This window comes from Pristiophorus japonicus, chromosome 13, assembly GCF_044704955.1.
Source record: "Pristiophorus japonicus isolate sPriJap1 chromosome 13, sPriJap1.hap1, whole genome shotgun sequence".
Taxonomy (NCBI): domain Eukaryota; kingdom Metazoa; phylum Chordata; class Chondrichthyes; family Pristiophoridae; genus Pristiophorus; species Pristiophorus japonicus.
Window position 1 is genome coordinate 119,394,891 of NC_091989.1, and position 21,327 is coordinate 119,416,217.

Here is a 21,327-nt window from a genome sequence, read left to right on the forward strand (position 1 = left end):
GTGAGCTGGCCAAAGTGACAGTTAACAGTTTCAACATGTCACATAGAATATACAACATGGAAACAGGCTATTCAACCCAACTAGTCCACTCGAGCCTTCTCCCATCCTTCCACATCTATCTCTATCAGCATAACTCTCAGTTCCCTCTGCGTCATATGTTTATCTAGCCTCCCCTTAAATGCATCTATACTATTTGTTTCAATTACTCCCTGTGGTAGCGAGTCCCACATTCTCAACACTCTGGGTAAAGAAGTTTCTTCTGCATTTCTTATTTGGTTTCTTGATGACTATCATATTGATGGCATCTAGGTTTGCTCTTCCCCACGTGGAAACAGTCTTTCTGTGTCTACTCTATCAAAGGCTCATAATTTTAAAGACCTCTTTTAGGTCAGCCCTCAGCCTTCTCTTTTCAAGAGAAAAGAGACCCAAGCCTGTTCACCCTTGTAAATCTTTTTTGCATTCTCTACAGGAAAAGCAGTGGAAGGAAGGTAGTGCAGGGGTCCCCTGCGGTCAGCCCCCTGCAAAACAGATACACCGCTTTGGGTACTGTTGAGGGGGATGACTCATCAGGGGAGGGCAGGAAATAGAGTGGGAGAGCTGGAGTGATCGGGGATTCAATTGTAAGTGGAATAGACAGACGTTTCTGCGGCCGCAACCGAGACTCCAGGATGGTATGTTGCCTCCCTGGTGCAAGGATCAAGGATGTCTCGGAGCAGGTGCAGGACATTCTGAAAAGGAAGGGTGAACAGCCAGTTGTCGTGGTGCATATAGGTACCAACAATATAGGTTAAAAAAAAAGGGATGAGGTCCTACAAGGCGAATTTAGGGAGCTAGGAGCTAAATTAAAAAGTAGGACCTCAAAAGTAGTAATCTCAGGATTGCTACCAGTGCCATGTGCTAGTCAGAGTAGGAATCGCAGATGAATACGTGGCTTGAGGAGTGGTGCAGCAGGGAGGGATTCAAATTCCTGGGACATTGGAACCGGTTCTGGGGGAGGTGGGACCAGTACAAACCGGACGGTCTGCACCTGGACAGGACCGGAACCAATGTCCGAGGGGAGTGTTTGCTAGTGCTGTTGGGGAGGAGTTAAACTAATACGGCAGGGGGATGGGAATCTATGCAGGGAGACAGAGGGAAGTAGAATGGGGGCAGAAGCAAAAGATAGAAAGAGGAAAAGTAAAAGTGGAGGGCAGAGAAACCTAAGGCAAAAAGCAAAAAGGGCCACAATACAGCAAAATTCTAAAGGGGCAAAGTGTGTTAGAAAGACAAGCCTGAAGGCTCTGTGCCTCAATGCGAGAAATATTCGGAATAAGGTGGACAAATTAACTGCGCAGAAAGCAGTTAATGGGTATGATGTAATTGGCATCACGGAGACATGGCTCCAGGGTGCCCAAGGCTGGGAACTCAACATCCAGTGGTATTCAACATTTAGGAAGAATAGACAGAAAGGAAAAGGCGGCTGGGTGGCATTGCTGGTTAAAGAGGAAATTAATGCAATAGTAAGAAAGGACATTAGCTTGGATGATGTGGAATCGGTATGGGCAGAGCTGTGGAATACCAAGGGACAGAAAACGCTAGTGGGAGTTGTGTACAGACCACCAAACAGTAGTAGTAAGGTTGGGGACAGCATCAAACAAGAAATAAGGGATGCATGCAATAAAGGTACAGCAGTTATCATAGGTGACTTTAATCTACATATTGATTGGGCTAACCAAACTGGTAGCAATGCGGTGGTGGAGGATTTCCTGGAGTGTATTAGGGATGGTTTTCTTGACCAATATGTCGAGGAACCAACCAGGGAGCTGGCCATCCTAGACTGGGTGATGTGTAATGAGAAAGGACTAATTAGCAATCTTGTTGTGCGAGACCCCTTGGGGAAGAGTGACCATAACATGGTAAAATTCTTTATTAGGATGGAGAGTGACACAGTTAATTCAGAAACTAGGGTCCTGAACTTAAGGAAAGGTACTTCGATGGTTTGAGGCTTGAATTGGCTAGAGTAGACTGGCAAATGATACTTAAAGGGTTGACGGTGGATAGGCAATGGAAAACATTTAAAGATCACATGGATGAACTTCAGCAATTGTACATCCCTGTCTGGAGTAAAAATAAAACGGGGAAGGTGGCTCAACCGTGGCTAACAAGGGAAATTAAGGATACTGTTAAATCCAAGGAAGAGGCATATAAATTGGCCAGAAAAAGCAGCAAACCTGAGCCTGGGAGAAATTTAGAATTCAGCAGGGGGAAAATAGAGTACGAGAAGAAGCTTGCCGGGAACTAAAAACTGACTGCAAAAGCTTCTATAGATATGTGAAGAGAAAAAGATTAGTGTAGACAAACGTAGGTCCCTTGCAATCAGATTCAGGTGAATTTATAATGGGGAACAAAGAAATGGCAGACCAATTGAACCAATACTTTGGTTCTGTCTTCACGAAGGAAGACACAAATAACCTTCCGAAAGTACGAGGAGACCGAGGGTCTAGTGAGAAGGAGGAACGGAAGGATATCCTTATTAGGCGGGAATGTGTTAGGAAATTGATGGGATTGAAGGCCGATAAATTCCCGGGGCCTGATAGTGGCCCTAGAAATAGTGGATGCATTGGTGATCATTTTCCAAAAGTCTATCGACTCTGGATCAGTTCCTATGGACTGGAGGGTAGCTAATGTAACACCACTTTTTAAAAAGGGAGGGAGAGAGAAAGCGGGTAATTATAGACCAGTTAGCCTGACATCAGTGGTGGGGAAAATGTTGGAATCAATTATTAAGGATGAAATAGCAGCGTATTTGGAAAGCAGTGACAGGATCGGTCCAAGTCAGCATGGATTTATGATGGGGAAATTGCTGGTCATAGGAATGTGGGAAGGGAGGACCTTGAGATGATCACTATCACTAGGGAGGTAGTGCTGGACAGACTAATGGGACTGAAGGTAGACAAGTCCTCTGGTCCTGATGAAATGCATCCCAGGGTATTAAAAGAGATGGTGGAAGTTATAGCAGATGCATTTGTTATAATCTACCAAAATTCTCTGGACTCTGGGGAGGTACCAGCGGATTGGAGAGCAGCTAATGTAACGCCTCTGTTTAAAAAAGGGGGCATGCAAAAGGCAGGTAACTATAGGCCGGTTAGTTTAACATCTGTAGTGGGGAAAATGCTTCAAACTATCATTAAGGAAGAAATAGCGGGACATCTGGATAGGAATAGTGCAATCAAGCAGACGCAGCATGTATTCATGAAAGGGATATCATGTTTAACTAACTTACTGGAATTCTTTGAGGATATAACGAGCATGGTGGATAGAGGTGTACCGATGGATGTGGTGTATTTAGATTTCCAAAAGGCATTCGATAAGGTGCCACACAAAAGGTTACTGCAGAAGATAAAGGTACGCGGAGTCAGAGGAAATGTATTAGCATGGATAGAGAATTGGCTGGCGAACAGAAAGCAGAGAGTCGGGATAAATGGGTCCTTTTCCGGTTGGAAATCAGTGGTTAGTGGTGTACCACAGGGATCAGTACTGGGACCACAACTGTTTACAATATACATAGATGACCTAGAAGAGGGGACAGAGTGTAGTGCAACAAAATTTGCAGATGACACTAAGATTAGTGGGAAAGCGGGTTGTGTAGAGGACTCAGAGAGGCTGCAAGGAGATTTCGATAGGTTAAGCGAATGGGCTAAGGTTTGGCAGATGGAATAGAATGTCGGAAAGTGTGAGGTCATCCACCTTAGGAAAAAAAAACAGTAAAAGGGAATATTATTTGAATGGGGAGAAATTACAACATGCTGTGATGCAGAGGGACCTGGGGGTCCTTGTGCATGAAACTCTTTTGGAGTTTACCTGAAAAAAAACATAAACATTAAACCGTGCCACCCGCCCTGGATGACACAGCAGACATTTACAAGGCCTTTTTTTCTTTTTTTTTTGTTTTTTTTTGGTGTTTTTCTTTTTTTGTTTTTTTTTTGGGGGCACTAAAATCACATTTTTCCCCCAGTGCCCCCTATAAAAGGGAAGGGGGACACTAAAAGCACCGGCAATTAAAACAAATTAAACTTTAAAACGTAAAATCAAATTAAAATTTGGTTGCCGGGCATGATGATGCACTCCAGTCCCTCCGGTGCCCACCTCTCGCGGAAGGTCGCGAGCGTACCGGTGGACACCGCGTGCTCCATCTCCAAGGACACCCTGGACCGAATGTAAGTGCGAAAGAGAGGCAGGCAGTCAGGTTGAACGACCCCCTCGACCGCCCGCTGCCTGGACCGGCTGATGGCACCCTTGTCCTTGTGCATGAAACTCTTTTAGAGTTTATCTGTAAAACATAAAACATTAAACCGTGCCACCCACCCTGGATGACACACCAGACATTTACAAGGCCCTTTTTTTCCTTTTTTTGGGTTTTTTTTGGGCACTAAAATCACAATTTTTCCCCAGTGCCCCCTATAAAAGGGAAGGGGGACACTAAAAGCACCGGCAATTAAAACAAATTAAACTTTAAAACGTAAAATCAAATTAAAATTTGGTTGCCGGGCATGATGATGCACTCCAGTCCCTCCGGTGCCCACCTCTCGCGGAAGGTCGCGAGCGTACCGGTGGACACCGCGTGCTCCATCTCCAAGGACACCCTGGACCGAATGTAAGTGCGAAAGAGAGGCAGGCAGTCAGGTTGAACGACCCCCTCGACCGCCCGCTGCCTGGACCGGCTGATGGCACCCTTGTCCTTGTGCATGAAACTCTTTTAGAGTTTATCTGTAAAACATAAAACATTAAACCGTGCCACCCACCCTGGATGACACACCAGACATTTACAAGGCCCTTTTTTTCCTTTTTTTGGGTTTTTTTTGGGCACTAAAATCACAATTTTTCCCCAGTGCCCCCTATAAAAGAGAAGGGGACACTAAAAACACCGGCAATTAAAACAAATTAAACTTTAAAACGTAAAATCAAATTAAAATTTGGTTGCCGGGCGTGATGATGCACTCCAGTCCCTCCGGTGCCCACCTCTCGCGGAAGGCCGCGAGCGTACCGGTGGACACCGCGTGCTCCATCTCCAAGGACACCCTGGACCGGATGTAAGAGCGGAAGAGAGGCAGGCAGTCAGGTTGAACGACCCCCTCGACCGCCCGCTGCCTGGACCGGCTGATGGCACCCTTGGCCGTGCCCAGGAGCAGTCCTACGAGGAGGCCTTCGGACCTACCCGCTCCCCTCCGCACAGGGTGCCCAAAGATCAGGAGTGTGGGACTGAAGTGCAGCCAGAATTTCAGGAGCAGCCCCTTCAAATAATGGAACAGGGGCTGCAACCTCGTGCACTCAATAAAAACATGGAACACTGACTCCTCCAGACCGCAGAAATTGCAGGTGGCCTGGGAGTCCGTGAACCGGCTTAAAAATTTATTGCACGGCACTGCTCCGTGCACCACTCTCCAGGCCAAGTCCCCGATGAATAGTGGGAGGACCCCTGCGTAGAGTGCCCTCCATCGGGGACCCCCGCCTCCTCCGGACGGCAAGATGGTACGCCATGGCGCGTCCGGACGGCCGGCGAGGATGGCAAAGTTGAGGGTGTGCAGGAGCAGCCCGTACAGGAAACCCCTCCGCGCGGAACTGAAAGGCACGGAGGGGATTTCCCCGAGGCGGCTCAAGTTGTGAGGCGCCGGCCCCCGAGGGAGGTTCCGGGGTTTGGCGCCGATGAGGAATTCCGTCCGGACGGGGGTCAGTTCGGACGGGATCTCCCCACGTGCTTGAGCCTCCTCGATGCACCTAACGGAGTCAGGGCCCAGAGCTGTTTTTAGCGACTCGATGGCATCGGCCGCGTGGCGGACGTTGGCAGAGTTTAGGCGCCGCGCCAGCGTGTCTGGCGCCATCCAGCCCACTCCTCCGCCATCGAGCAGGTCCCTGACCCTGGTCACCTCACCAGCCACAGCCCTCTCTTCCGACCGCCACATAAAACCTCGGCCGTGGAGGTACGGATTCCCGAGCAGCGGTTCCTGCAGGACGGCCGCCACTCCAGCCGGCGGAGAGCTGCGCTTGGTGGAGACTTTGTTCCAGACCCTGATGAGTTCCCTGTAAAAGACAGGCAGCTCCCGGAGGGCGGTCCTGGCACCCCCCAAGTTCACAAACAGGAGCTGCGTGTCATAATTGAGGTCGAGCTGCTGGCGGAAGAAATACCTCGCCAGAGCACACCACCTAGGAGGGGGCTCGACGTAAAGGTATCTCTGCAGGGTCTGAAGACGGAAATTCGCGAGCTGGGCGCTGACGCACACCAACGACTGACCGCCCTCCTCAAGCGGGAGACTCAGGACCGCGGCAGAGACCCAGTGCTTCCTGTTGTTCCAGAAGAAGTCCACCAGCTTCTTCTGTATCTTGGCGACAAACGCAGGGGGAGGGGTCAAAGTGACCAGCCGGTACCACAACATTGCGGCCACCAGCTGGTTTATGACTAGCGCTCGACCCCTGTAGGACAGCACTCGGAGCAGTCCTGTCCAGCGCCCTAGGCGAGCGGCGACCTTGGCCTCCAGCTCCTGCCAGTTCGCCGGCCAGGCTCCCTCGTCGGGGCTAAGGTAGACTCCCAGATAGAGGAGATGGGTCGTGCTCCAGGCAAAAGGCCTGAGCTCCTCCGGCAGGGAGTCCACCCGCCACTGACCCACCAGGAGTCTGGAACATTTCTCCCAGTTGATCCTGGTGGAGGACGCGGCCGAGTAAATCTCCTGGCACTCACGCATCCTCCGCAGGTCAGCGGGATCCTCTACCGCGAGGAGCACGTCATCGGCGTAAGCCGAGAGGACGACCTCCACGCCCGGCCCTTGCAGAGCCAGTCCCGTCAACCTCGTCCGCAAGAGGCGCAGGAAAGGCTCCACGCAAACAGCATATAACTGGCCGGACATGGGGCATCCCTGGCGCACCCCTCTCCTAAAGCGAAGGGGCGCCGTCAAGGACCCGTTAACCTTAATCAGACACTCCGCGGCGGCGTACAAAAGTCGGATCCGGGCGACGAAATGCGTCCCGAACCCGAAAGCGCGCAGAGTTCCGAGCAGATAGTCGTGATCCACCCTGTCGAACGCCTTCTCTTGGTCGAGGGATAGGAAGGCGACCGACAGACCAGCCTCCTGGGAACAATGGATGAGGTCCCGGACCAGATGGATGTTATCGTGGATTGTCCGGCCCGGGACCGTGTAGGACTGGTCGGGGTGGATCATGTGGTCCAGCACGGCACCAAGGCGAGCAGACATCGTCCTGGCGAAGATTTTGTAGTCCGTGCTGAGGAGGGAGACCGGGCGCCAGTTCTTAAGGAGGCGGAGATCGCCCTTCTTAGGCAGCAGGACGATGACTGCCCTGCGCCAAGAGAGGGGCATCTCCCCGGTCGCCAGACTTTCCCCCAGGACCCGCGCGTAGTCGCCCCCCAGGACGTCCCAGAACGCCCTGTGGAACTCCACGGTCAGCCCGTCCATCCCCGGGGATTTTCCCCTCGAGAGCCGGGCGAGGGCACCGGTCAGCTCCGCCAGGCTTAGCGGAGCTTCCAGATTTTCGGCGCCCTCCGGGCTGACCTTCGGCAGGTCCTCCCACAAAACTCTACGCGCTTCCTCGCTGGACGGATCCGGAGAGAACAGAGCCCCGTAATATTCACGGACCCTGTTGTTGACGCCCTCCGGATCCGAGACGAGAGAGCCGTCGTCGGCCAGCAGCGTCAAGAGCTGCTTACGGACACTCTGCCTTTTTTCCAGCGAGTAGAAGGGGGAGCCGCGGTCCAGATCTCGCAGGAACCGGATCCGCGACCTCACGAACGCGCCTCGGGACCCGACGAGCTGCAGGTCCTTCAGCGCGGCCTTCTTCGCTTCGTACACCGTCCGCAGGGCCGGGTCCTGGACGACTTGACCGAGACGGGCTTCCAGGTCGAGCACCTCTTTTTCTAGGCGCCCGACTCTAGCCGCCCGCCTCTTGGTCGACCCCCTCGCGTACTCTTGACAGAAGACGCGGACGTGAGCCTTGCCCACGTCCCACCATAGCCTCAAGGAGGGGAAGCCCCCCTGCTTCCTTCTCCAGTCGGACCAGAATCGACGGAACGAGTCCTGGAACTGCACGTCCTCCAGCAGCCGGTTGTTAAAGTGCCAGTACGCGGACCCCGTCCTCGCGCGGAGCGAAGCGAGCTCCGCCCACACCAGGTGGTGGTCCGAACACGGCACCGGCCGCATGGAGGCCGCCGGGACGCAGGAAACGTACGCTCGAGACACGTAAAGGCGGTCGACTCTAGACCATCCTACTCCAGGCCTCACCCAAGTAAAGGCGCTGGAGTCGGGGTGGAGATTTCGCCAGACGTCCACCAAGTCGAAGGACCCGACCAGGTCCCTCAACTTCTCCATCGCCGTCATGCACTGCGGGGCACCGGAGCGGTCCCTCGCCTCGAGGGTGCAGTTAAAATCCCCCCCGAGGACAATGCAGTCGCCGACGTCGACGGAGCCAAGAAGAGCGGACACCTCTTCAAAGAAGCGCGTTTGCTGCGGGCCGGGCTGAGGGGCGTACACGTTCACGAGATGGAGCGGCACGTCCCCCAGGCGAACCGTTACGTGCAGCAAGCGGCCTGGCACGGGCTCCTCGACCCCCAAGATCTCCGGCTGAAAATGCGGGCCCAGCAAGATGGCCACCCCACTAGAAATGGCGGTGAGGTGGCTCATGCGGACCTCTCCTTGCCATTCCAGGAGCCACGTGGCTTCGTCTCCCGGAACGGTGTGGGTTTCTTGCAGGAAGCACACCGCATATTTCCCCTCCCGCAGGAGCGAAAAATTGTCAAATCTACGGCGATCCCCTCTGCCGCCGTTGATGTTGAGGCTGGCTATGGTTATCTTCATGGCAAAAGCATAGTGCAACCTCTACCTTAACCTATTGTGGGGGAGGGAGCGGAGTCTTTTGTTGAACTCCGCTCCCTCCGCAGCCCAGCGAGGAGTCCCTCGAGCTCGTGCAGCTCAAGGTGTTGCGCCTTTGTCAAAGGCCCGCCCGCGGCCAAGGTTTTGACGGCGGCGCGGACGGACCCCTTGATCAGCTCTGGCTCGGACCATTTTTCCAGGGCCAGTCGGGCTTGGTTGCAGCGACCCCGGCTCTGGGCCAAAAAGTCCCGGAGTTCCTGTGCAGGAATGAGGATGGTCTCGGCGGCGGCCGCGAGCAGATCCACCGCCTCGTTGGCGGTGGTCTCTAGGTCTTTACCCGCGTCCCCCACAGAGTCCCCGTCCTCCTCCGGGAGGTGGCCGCCAGCAGCCGGCCCATCGACCGCACAAGGTACGGCAAATGAACCGGCCGCTCCAACCGGCCCTGGCTCTGCCCCGATCCCACCCCCAGGATCGTCGGCAGAGGAGTCCCCACTGGGCTCTTTTAAAAATGGTGCTGGGTCAGGAAATGACAGCGGAAGGGGTTCCCCCTCCGCCCCAGGAACTGGGGAACAAGGAGAGACCCGGCCATAGGAAATCCCCAGGCTCCCCAAGTGCACCAGCTCCAAAGTAAGGGGCGAGGGTGGGTGTTCCTCCCCCTCCCCGCTGCCACCCCCCGGCCCAGCATCTACAGTTTCATTAAAATCAGTAAATTGTGTTTCTGCCGGGTCGAGCGACTCCCGGGGGAAGTTGGGTATTGGCTGGGCGGGCTCAGGTTCGGCCTTTTCGGCCCCGCCCGCCTCAGTCCCCGGGACGCCCGGCCCGGCGGCAATGCATTCTTCCGCTGGCCCCACGCCCCCCACGACAGGCAGATCTTCCACTCCATCCCCAGGAGGCAGCGGCTGGGCAGCCTCGACTGCCTCACCCTCCCCGGGGACAGACTCTTCGCGCCTGCAGCGCAATTTGGGAGCGCTGGTGGGGGACGCGGGACACGCGGCGGGCACCGACTCCTCCGCGGAGGGATGTTGTTCCCCCTCCGCCTCATCAGAGCCGCGCCTCCTTTTGTTCCTGGGGGCGCGCGGAGGCAGGGAGACCCCCATGTCTGCCGAGGCCTCCCGCTCCGCCCCCCCCTTTTCCTTTCCTTTCCCGCGCCCGGGCCCCTCTGTGGTGTTATTCAAGGGCTCGGGGCACCACGCGCTCGCCGGTGACTGGGTTGGGCTGAGCGCGGTGGTCAAACTTTCCGGCGCACTGAGGGGACCCGCCTCTAGATGTCTCGTCTTCTTCCGCGCCTTCCTTCCGTACGGACGCTCTCCCTCCCCCCCGCCGGAGGCCCCGAAAACAAAGGCCTCCGACGATGCCCGCGCACCTATGGCTCCCGGCACGCGGACGCAACTAGGGGGAGGGGTGGCGGCGGCGCCAGCCTTGGCCGCCTTTGGTGGTTTGGCGGCCTTGGAGGCGGGGCAGTTCTTGCGAATGTGCCCCACCTCTCTGCAGGCATGGCACCGCACGCCGTCCGACGTCCAGAAGACGCGGTAGGCAGTCCCCTCGTGCACCACATTAAAAGACCCCTCCGTCGTCTCCTCCCGCGCCAGCCGGACAAAGAGCTGGCGGCGGAAGGAGAACACGTGGCGCAGGCTGCTCTCCCTGAGGCCGAGCGGTATGGGGTTGATCCCCGACCTTACCTCCCCCAGTTGTTGTAGGTGAGGGAGGAGGAGCCCAGCGGGAACAAAGGGCGGGACGTTCGATATGATGACCCTCTGCGCGGTGGCCTCGAGAGGGTCCACCGGCAGGAACGTCCCGCCCACCGTGAGCCCCTTTTCAAGGGCCAGGGACACCGCCCGCTCCGACCCCAGGAAGAAAACAGCCTTCCCAGACATCTTGGAGGCCGCGACAATGACCGAGGGGCCGACTACCCCAGCCATCGCCCGCACGCACTCCTCAATGCTCATTGTGGGGTGAGTGTAGCTCTTGACCCCGTGTTTCCTGGTTATAAGTCTGAAAGGTGGCAGGACAGCGGGTGGCGCAGGAGGTGCCGTGGAAGCGGTTGCCACCTGCGCATACGTCTTCGCTGGCCCTGCCACCGGCGTGGATGGGGTCGCTTTAACGGGGTCCCTTTAAGGGCTACACCCACCCCAAAGTCACAGGCCTTAATGGTCTTGATTGGCCTCGTTTGGTTTGACTGAGCAGAGGAGCTCTTAATGAGGCACCTCTCCCCTAGTTGGTAATTGGGGAGGGGCCTTGCTCCCTCTGCTCAGTTGTCTTAATTGTTTTTTTTTTTAAATTAGGAAGAAAGAGCTCTCAGAGAGAGAGGGGAGAAACAGAGAGTAACGGAGAAAGAGAGAGGGGGGTGGGAAGGGGGGGGGACTGCGAGGGCAGGTCTCCCCTCGCAGCTGTGGGTGGGTGCACTCCCCAGATGGCAAAAACACACAAGCACAGTCTTTGGGTTGGTCTTCAGGTGGGGGGAGAAGATGTCTTCACCTGGGGTAGCTAGAGCCACCAGGAACACACTCCTAACGATGTTAATTGGTGATTTAAACAATCTTCAGCCTGGTAGCTCCAGCTATCCCAGGCTAGGCAATTGGTGGGGGGGGGGGGGGGGGGGGTTCAGTTTTGTGTGGGGCCTAGTTGTAGCACGGCCCCCACACACACCCCGCGATGTTCCGGCCCTCAGTGGTCTTCTTTCCTCCCCCCACCGATACAACAAAGTCTGTTTGGGAAATGCACCCACACCCACCTGTAGAAAGTGTAGGTCTCCCTCCTTCCACACTGGATGTTGTTGGTTTTTCCCCCTCTCTCCAACTCCTTGCAGAATGGTAAAAAAGTTGAAATGTTTTCTTTTCTCCTCCTCTCCCTCTGGGTAAAAGTTGGTGGTGAAGCCCCTTCCTTCCTTCTATTCCTGGGCTGGTCTCAGGGCTCTCCAGGCAGGAGCTCAAGTTGATAGCTCCTTCTCTCACTGCTCACAGCTCCAACTGAGCAGGACATGCCTCCACTGCTCCACAATTGGTCCTTGTGCATGAATGACAGAAGGATAGTTTGCAGGTGAAGCAGGTAATCAGGAAGGCGTATGGAATGTTGGCCTTCATTGCGAGAGGGATGGAGTACAAAAGCAGGGAGGTGTTGCTGCAACTGTATAAGGTATTGGTAAGGCCGCACCTGGAGTACTGCGTGCAGTTTTGGTCACCTTACTTAAGGAAGGATATACTTGCTTTGGAAGGGGTACAGAGACGATTCACTAGGCTGATTACCTTATGATGATAGATTGAGTAGACTGGGTCTTTACTCCTTGGAGTTCAGAAGGATGAGGAGTGATCTTATAGAAACATTTAAAATCATGAAAGGGATAGACAAGATAGAGGCAGAAAGGTAATTTCCATTGGTGGGGGAAACTAGAACTAAGGGGCACAGCCTCAAAATACGGAGGAGCCAATTTAAAACTGAGTTGAGAAGGAATTTCTTCTCCCAGAGGGTTGTGAATCTGTGGAATTCTCTGCCCAAGGAAGCAGTTGAGGCTGGCTCATTGAATGTTTTCAAGTCAAAGATAGATAGATTTTTAAGCAATAAGGGAATTAAGGGTTACGGGGAGAGGGCGGGTAAGTGGAGCTGAGTCCACGACCAGATCAGCCATGATCTTATTAAATGGCGGAGCAGGCTCAAGGGGCTAGATGGCCTACTCCTGTTCCTAATTCTTATGTTCTTAAATCATGCTTGACAAATCTTCTGGAATTTTTTTTGAGGATGTAACTAGTAGTGTGGACAAGGGAGAACCAGTGGATGTGGTGCATTTGGACTTTCAAAAGGCTTTTGACAAGGTCCCACACAAGAGATTGGTGTGCAAAATCAAAGCATATGGTATTGGGGTAATATACTGACGTGGATAGAGACCTGGTTGGCAGAGAGTCGGGATAAACAGATCCTTTTCAGAATGGCAGACAGTGACTAGTGGAGTGCCGCAGGGCTCAGTGCTGGGACCCCAGCTCTTTACAATATACATCAATGATTTGGATAAAGGAATTGAGTGTAATATCTCCAAGTTTGCAGATGACACTAAACTGGATGGCGGTGTGTGCTGTGAGGGGGACGCTAAGAGGCTGCAGGGTGACTTAGACAGGTTAGGTGAGTGGGCAAATGCATGGCAGATTATTATCTGAATGGTGGCAGATTAGGAAAAGGGGAGGTGCAACGAGACCTGGGTGTCATGGTTCATCAGTCATTGAAAGTTGGCATACAGGTGCAGCAGGCAGTAAAGAAGGCAAATGGTATGTTGGCCTTCATAGGTAGGGGATTTGAGTATAGGAGCAGGGAGGTCTTACTGCAGTTGTACAGGGCCTTGCTGAGGCCTCACCTGGAACATTGTGTTCAATTTTGGTCTCCTAATCTGAGGAAGGACGTTCTTGCTATTGAGGGAGTGCAGCAAAGGTTCACCATACTGATTCCCGGGATGGCCGGACTGATATGAGGAGAGACTGGATCAACTGGGCCTTTATACATTGGAGTTTAGAAGGATGCGAGGGGATGTCATAGAAACATACAAAATTCTGACGGGACTGGACAGGTTAGATGTGGGTAGATTGTTCCCGATGTTGGGGGAGTCCAGAACCAGGGGACACAGTCTTAGGATAAGGGGTAGGCCTTTTAGGACTGAGATGAGGAGAAACTTCTTCACTCAGAGTTGTTAACCTGTGGAATTCCCTGCCGCAGAGTGTTGTTGATGCCACTTCATTGGATATATTCAAGAGGGAGTTAGATATGGCCCTTGCGGCTAAAGGGATCAAGGGGTATGGAGAGAAAGCAGGAAAGGGGTACTGAGGGAATGATCAGCCATGATCTTATCGAATGGTGGTGCAGGCTCGAAGGGCCAAATGACCTACTCCTGCACGTATTTTCTACATTTCTATGCCTCTATGTCCTTTTTATAATCATCATCATCATCATAGGCAGTCCCTCGAAACGAGGATGACTTGCTTCAACGCCAAAAAAGGATGAGTTCGCAGGTGTTTGAATGAAGGACCTAATATTCCAGGTCCTGAACTACATCCTGAAGGGTGGAAGATGCCTGTGCGTGGATTTATTTTTTAAACGTGGGTGGCCGTTGCACATCAGCCACCACACGGGCTTGACAGAGCTAGGTCTTGGTCTAGTGGCAAGGGTAAACCAAGACGACTGGAGACCTGCTCTGCTGTACGCACCTAGTGTGCACACATATCAGTGTAGGCTGACCCGTGCTGCCGCTGGGCCCTCGCCTCTTCTGGGCCCCAAACTCACGCCGCTCCTGGGCCCCGATCACATCCCTCTGCAATCTCTCGCCGCTCCTGCTGTATCTGCCCACGCTCCAATCACCGACCTGGACCTTGATGACGTCACTCTTCGCTGCCGTCGCCCTCCTGCACCAGCTCGCACTGTACCTTGCAGTGGCACACCGCCACGTTGCCCATGGCCCCGACCTGCCGGTAATGGTCTCTCACAGGTCGGGGCCGCCACGCCTTTTTATAATATGACAACCAGTAATTCAAGTGTGGCCTAACCAAGGTTTGATACAAGTTCAGAATAACTTCTCTACTTTTCAATTCTATTCTTCTCAAAATAAACCCTTAGTGCTTAGTTTGCGTTTTTATGGTCTTGTTAACCTGTATCGCTACTTTTAGTGATTTGTATATTTGTACTGCCAGATCCTTTGCTTCTCTTCTCAATTTAGATTATTTTCCAAGTAATGTGACCTGATTTTTCTTACCAAAATGTTATACCTCACATTTATTTTGAATTTCATTTGCCAATTATATACCCATTCTGCAAGTTTATTAATGTCATCTTGTAATTTATTGCAGTCCTCAATATTTACCATCCCCCCCACCCCCCTCCCAATTTGGTGTCACCCACAAATTTTGAAATTGTGTTTTGATTCCAATGTCTAAATTGTTAACAAAAATTGGGAACAGTAGTGGTCTAGGCACGGATCCTTGTGGGACACCACTTCTCACCTTCTGCCACTCCGAATCACTAAAGTCAGATTTTTACTGACAATTTTAAATCAGTGTTTTTTACACGTTTTATTTTTAGTATAAAATTAGTTAAAAAAAGAACCCAGGTAAGCTTGAAGAATCAGTATTTTTTTTTAAATTAGACATTTTCTTAAACTCAAGAAAATAAGCAAAAGGACTTTAAAAAGGCACAGTCAAACTAAATGACAGCCCACAATCATTTACAGTTCACTGGCACGACTGTTATGAGGCTCACCATCAGGCTCTCCCTTAACCCCTCGAGATCTTTTGAATTAAAAGTGAAATTGAAGAATTTAGGATTAATGCTGTGGTACCAAACACTTACATGTCATTATGATGATGTCATAATCAAATCATTGGAGATTCTGCACAGGGAAACAGTTGCAATCTTGCTTTTAGTAAATAATGTCTTGGTATGTGACCCGAGGGAGTATTTCATGGATTACCTCAGTAATTCTTCTGGGAATTATCAGTACGGTAATTGTGTCAATGTATTCCTGTCCTTGTTCCATGTCCAATTGGAAATAGAAGACTGACATTTGCTGCCATACAAGCAATATAGACTGCACAGCAGTACCTAAAGATGATCCAGCTACCCTTCAAAAAAAAATACAAATTACACTGCCTTTGTTTCTTTTGTTGCCAAAAATCAGGTCCAGAATTGCAAATGTATCACATCTCTGATCTCATCACAGCACATACTGCATGCAACTTGTGTGTGATGACAAGGATATGATGCATGCACATCTTGGGGCCTCATTTTTAAGATTTAAAAATAAAGATTTTTTTTTTAAACCAATTGATTACTGGAAACAAAATCCAGGAATTGATTGGATCTGTAAAATCAGATTTTAACAAATTCTACCAGTCACCATGCACCTATGCAGTGGGATACAAAGAATCAAGAGGATAAGGTAGCTTACACACACAAACCTTCCAAGCTCATCAAAATTGAAAAATAATTTCATGCCAGATAGTTGCAGTGTTGTCACTATGCATTTTAAGGTATTGGTACCAATATGCCAGAGAAAATTCACTTTAAAAAGTGTGGCAATAAGCCACTTGTGTAATTCTCTTAATTCATCACCACAAATTGCTCACACTACCACCAGCAGCGATAGATGTGTAACAACCAGTACTTCACTCTGGTGTTATATCGCTCAAAATGCTGTTACCCAATAATCCAAATTTAAATGGACATGTTCAAGAAGTGCACTGGCAGACATTTCCAGAGTCGAAGTATCATAATACAAAATCACCAACCAGTTTTTACTGAAACCTACAGCACAGCCACATAGAACATTTCAATGTCGGCCGCCAAGTTTTACAAAAATCCTACTGGCAACACGGTTGGCAAATTTTGATTTTCTAAGCCTTGCATGCATTTCTCTGGAAAATGTTTCACTTATATTTGAGATATGGTTCTTTAGTCTTCAAATGGTTATGAAAACAAATACTGAACATACCAATTTTGTTAGAACTTGTTAATGAAACTCTTAACTTATTCTATCAATGCTATATTGAAATACAAAATGAATCCCCATGGTCCCATTCTTTTAAAGGCACGCCATGTTCATGAAAAAACATTTACAAAGACATTTTCCACAACACAATGGACTGGATTTTGCGATAAGGATAATGATGAGGCTAACTGCTATAACAGAGTAAATCAGACAGCAACTTCCGACGTCCGTATATGCTCAGTTAGTTGCTATCAGAGCTACCCCCATTCCAACACAGGGTATAATGTTGCAGTCCTCATCGATAAACTCGGTGCCAAAATGAATGCAATGGCATAAACATGGGGTACTTGCCCACTAGTTCTGCACTAAAGACTGCAGAAAAAGTTAGGGCTGGTGCATTCAGGAGTAAGTGAGTTTTTAAACAGATAATAATAATTACAGCCAAACAACCTCTCTGGCCCTGGAAATGTAATTTTGCAAGTATGCAGTCTCATTCCCTCAGAAGATAATTAGTGTTGGAGATTTAACAAACATTTTTCTTTACTTTTTCTATCTCTCTTTTATCTCTCTCTGTTAATCCTATCTGTATTTGCAAATCTTTATTTCACTTTATGTACATGATGAAATCGAATTTATAATTCCTGCTTTACACGTCCTGGTTTAGACTCTGCGGGGCTCAGTAAGGATTCTTCAATCTGATTGGTTGAAGAGCCTCGCTGTTTCTTGGACTGCTCACAGTGGAGACGCCGGATTAGAGCAAGCCTGCGCTCTAAAGCCCACGAAAACATTGTGGGCAGCGGTCAGCGAAGTGAACAGTAAGCACTGTTCCTTCACCGCTGACCACAAAATCAGGGCCAATGTGTCTATTGACAGTGCAACAAAAATATAGTCTTTCTGGTTCTTTTCATTTTACAAACAGTACTCCTTTAAGTGGAGTTAGGCCTTAATATTAAAATTAAACTAGTTAACAAAATACTTTTTTGAAAAAAGCAAAATTGCAGTGAACTAATTGGTCAATTGGTCAATTAAACTACTACCCAAACTGACCACTTAAAACAGGGTGTCTGCCAGCTTAACAAAAAGATCAATAAAGAATTGAAAGCTAAAGAAGAAGCTGAATTGTGATACACATTCTAAATATGACAATTATTTCATCCAAAGCTTATTTTTGTCTCCTCACTAAAGGGGGTGTAGAAACTTTGTGCAGAGACGAACTTCCCCCACTATCTCGATCTCACTATTGGCTCTTGGAACACTGTCACATATCTGCTTCTTACAGTGTACCCTGTCTGTTACATTGCCACTCTGAAAACCAATCTTATTGGCACTACAGAAAATATTTTTAGATCATTAGTGCTGCTTGCTGTGGCGTGGAAGGAACATGAGATCATCAGGAAATCAAACAAAACACCCAAAAACAGGCAAAGGCTTCACTACAATATTGAAATCACTCAATGAGATGCCAATGTTTATCAGGCATGCAACTTCCTATGATTTTTTTACTTCCAAAATTATCAAATGCAGTTTAATGCAAATCACTTACCTCCCCTGAGTAACTGTATTTGCCCTTCAATATTTGCCTATATAATCGAGTGCGATTATCATCTTCAAATGGCATAGTTCCACTTAACAAAATGTAGGAAACTACACCTAACGCCCACATGTCAACAGAATTTGTGTAAGGCTTTCTCACAAGGATTTCTGGAGCAATATACTCTGGAGTGCCACAGGTAGTCTTCATGAGACAGTCATCGCCTTTCTTTCGAGTACTTGCTAATCCAAAATCTGTGATCATAATCTTGGAGTCAGCACCTGGGTGATAATACAGCAAGTTTTCAGGTTTCAGGTCTCTATGCGTGATGCCTAGGATATGCAAATATTTAACTCCATCAAGAACCATTTGCAGCACTCTTGTGGCATCTCTTTCCGTAAAGGAGCCTTTGGCTATGATCCTATCAAAAAGTTCACCTCCAGTTGCTAGTTCCATCACCATATACACTCTCTCTTGTGTCTCAAATACTTCGATGAGCTGTATGACATTTGTGTGCCTCACTCTCCTGAGGACATTGAGCTCAGACTCACACACTTCCCTGCCTTCCTTGTACTTTGTCTCAATCAGTTTTATTGCATAAGGCTGTTTGGTACTTTTGTGCTCCACTCTGACCACTCTACTAAAACTCCCTCTACCAATCAGAGCCTTGATGTCATATTTTGCAGTCACTCTGGGGTCAAACTTTGCACGGTATTTGGCCACTTTATTCCTCCTTGGATCACTCTGCTGGTCCCAATGTCCACTTTGCTGGTATGCATTAGTCTGATGAGGTGGTGGTGGGCCCGTCTTGCCCCCACTCTTGATGGCATTGTCTTTAATAAAGTGCTTGTACTTATCACCATTTTGGCCAGTGTATGGCTCCACAGTTTTAACCAGATCCAAATGGAAGTCTTTAGGTGGCTCGGGCAGCACTTTGCTTGTCCCGCAGCCCATCACTTTTTGTTGTTACTGAGCCAGAAAGGCATTTCGTCCCTTCAGCAACATCCCTCTCCTCGACACTTCCTCTGCAATGAGAAAACAGTACACACATTTCAAACCACTTTAAATACAATATTTGCAGTCGCGTTGCCCCAGGACTAAAAGGCAAAAAGATCATTCTTCTACAAAGCTGCAATTTAGCAATGACATGCTTTATTTTAGAAAACGATTGACATTTACAAAATATGACATGAAAAGTTTCACAGAGATCTGTTCCGTGTGCAGCGTGTAAAAGACAGGGGGAGACCTCCTCAGCTAATGGAATTCTCACTCCCTCCAGCCCACTACCGAAGGCGAAAGCTTTCGCAGTCCAATCCCCATCCCCTGGGCGGCCCCGCCACTTCACTGGCCCCGGCCAGCCGCCGTCCCACTCCCGGCACTCACCTGACTCCGCTCAGAAGCCCTTTTCCCACCGCGACCGCCTGCTTCCCCTCTCCCGATCACCGGCAGCGCTAGGCACAGCATCCCGGACTCGGAGGCCAGGCCGCGGCGACGCTCATCACCCTCAGGATCCACACACAGAAAACCCAAGCGCCATCGCGAACTTTCCCTGAACTCACGCGCCGGACGCAATTACGTCACTTCCTGGCACGCCACCTGACGTGCGCAACCGCGGGGAGGCGCGAGAGCGCGCTTCAGGCCTCCTGACTGGCTGTCCAGGTAGCCTTGCCAATCAATCGTGTGGGTTGTCAACCCTACAGGATTGTCCTGGAATCTCCAAGACTTGCATTTATATGGCGCCTTTCACAACCATCATCATCATCATAGGCAATCCCTTCTATCGAGGATGACTAGCTGCCACGCCGAAAAGGGATGAGTTCACAGGTGTTTCAATGAAGGACCTAATATTCCAGGTCGCGAACTACATCCTGAAGGGTGGAAGATGTCTGTGCGAGGATGTTTTTAACGTATGCTGGCCGCTGCACACCAGCCACCACACAAGCTTGACAGAGCTAGGTCTTGGTCCAGTGGCAAGATGACTGGAGACCAGCTCTGCTGCACGGATCTAGTGCGCGCACATATCACACTGTGGGCTGGCCCGTGCTGCCCCTGGGCCCCAATCACATCGCTCCGCGATCATTCGCCACTCCTTCGCCCTGACCTCACCGCTCCTGCTGTACCTACCCTAGCTCCAATCCACTCATTCTAGGGCCACTTCCTTAAGTACTCTGGGATGCGGACAATCAGGCCCTGGGGATTTATCGGCCTTCAATCCCGTAAATTTCCCTAACACAATTTCCTGACTAATAAGGATTTCCTTCAGTTCCTCCTTCTCGCTAGACCCTCGGCCCCGTAGTATTTCCGAAGGTTATTTGTGTCTTCCTTCGTGAAGACAGAACCAAAGTATTTGTTCAATTGATCTGCCATTTCTTTGTTCCCCATTATAAATTCACCTGATTCTGACTGCAAGGGAGCTACATTTGTCTTCACTAATCTTTTTCTCTTCACATATCTATAGAAGCTTTTGCAATCAGTTTTTATGTTCCCAGTAAGCTTCCTCTCATACTCTATTTTCCCCCTCCTAATTAAACCCTTTGACCTCCTCTGCTGAATTCTAAATTTCTCCCAGTCCTCAGGTTTGCTGCTTTTTCTGGCCAATTTATATGCCTCTTCCTTGGATTTAACACTATCCTTAATTTCTCTTGTTAGCCACGGTCGAGCCACCTTCCCCGTTTTATTTTTACTCCAGACAAGGATGTACAATTGTTGAAGTTCATCCATGTGATCTTTAAATATCTGCCATTGCCTATCCACCGTCAACCCTTTAAGTATCGTTCGCCAGTCTATTCTAGCCAATTCACGTCTCATACCATCGAAGTTATCTTTTCTTAAGTTCAGGACTCTAGTCTCTGAATTAACTGTGTCACTCTCCATTTTAATAAAGAATTCTACCATATTATGGTCACTCTTCCCCAAGGGGCTTCGCATAACAATATTGCTAATTAGTCCTTTCTCAATACACATCACCCAGTCTAGGATGGCCAGCTCTCTAGTTGGTTCCTCGACATATTGGTCTAGAAAACCATCCCTAATACACTCCAGGAAATCCTCCTCGACCGTATTGCTACCAGTTTGGTTAGCCCAATCTATATGTAGATTAAAGTCGCCAATGATAACTACTGTACCTTTATTGCACGCATCCCTAATTTCTTGTTTGATGCCCTCCCCAACCTCACTACTGCTGTTTGGTGGTCTGTACACAACTCCCACTAGCGTTTTCTGCCCTTTAGTATTCTGCAGCTCTACCCATACAGATTCCACATCATCCAAGCTAATGTCCTTCCATACTATTGCGTTAATTTCCTCTTTAACCAGCTACGCTACCCCACCTCCTTTTTCTTTCTGTCTATCCTTCCTGAATGTTGAATACCCCTGGATGTTGAGTTCTCAGCCTTGGTCACCCTGGAGCCATGTCTCCGTAATCCCAATTATATCATATTCATTAATAGCTGCCTGCGCAGTTAATTCGTCCACTTTATTACGAATAC

At 50.0% G+C, this 21,327-nt stretch overlaps 1 protein-coding gene across 2 annotated transcripts in view; it reads right to left on the reverse strand.

Annotated features, from left to right (window-relative positions):
* The window catches only part of pskh1 (protein serine kinase H1), a 77,001-nt gene extending 57,624 nt beyond the window's left edge, over positions 1-19,377 (reverse strand). For both annotated transcript variants that reach the window (XM_070897933.1, XM_070897934.1), the window contains exons 1-2: positions 19,223-19,377; positions 17,852-18,864 (exon numbers count right to left, since the gene is read on the reverse strand). In XM_070897933.1, coding sequence (XP_070754034.1) covers positions 17,852-18,793 — 942 coding nt within the window. In that variant the 5' untranslated portion in view covers positions 18,794-18,864; positions 19,223-19,377. The remainder of the gene's footprint in view (positions 1-17,851; positions 18,865-19,222) is intronic.
* Positions 19,378-21,327: the final 1,950 nt, after the last annotated feature.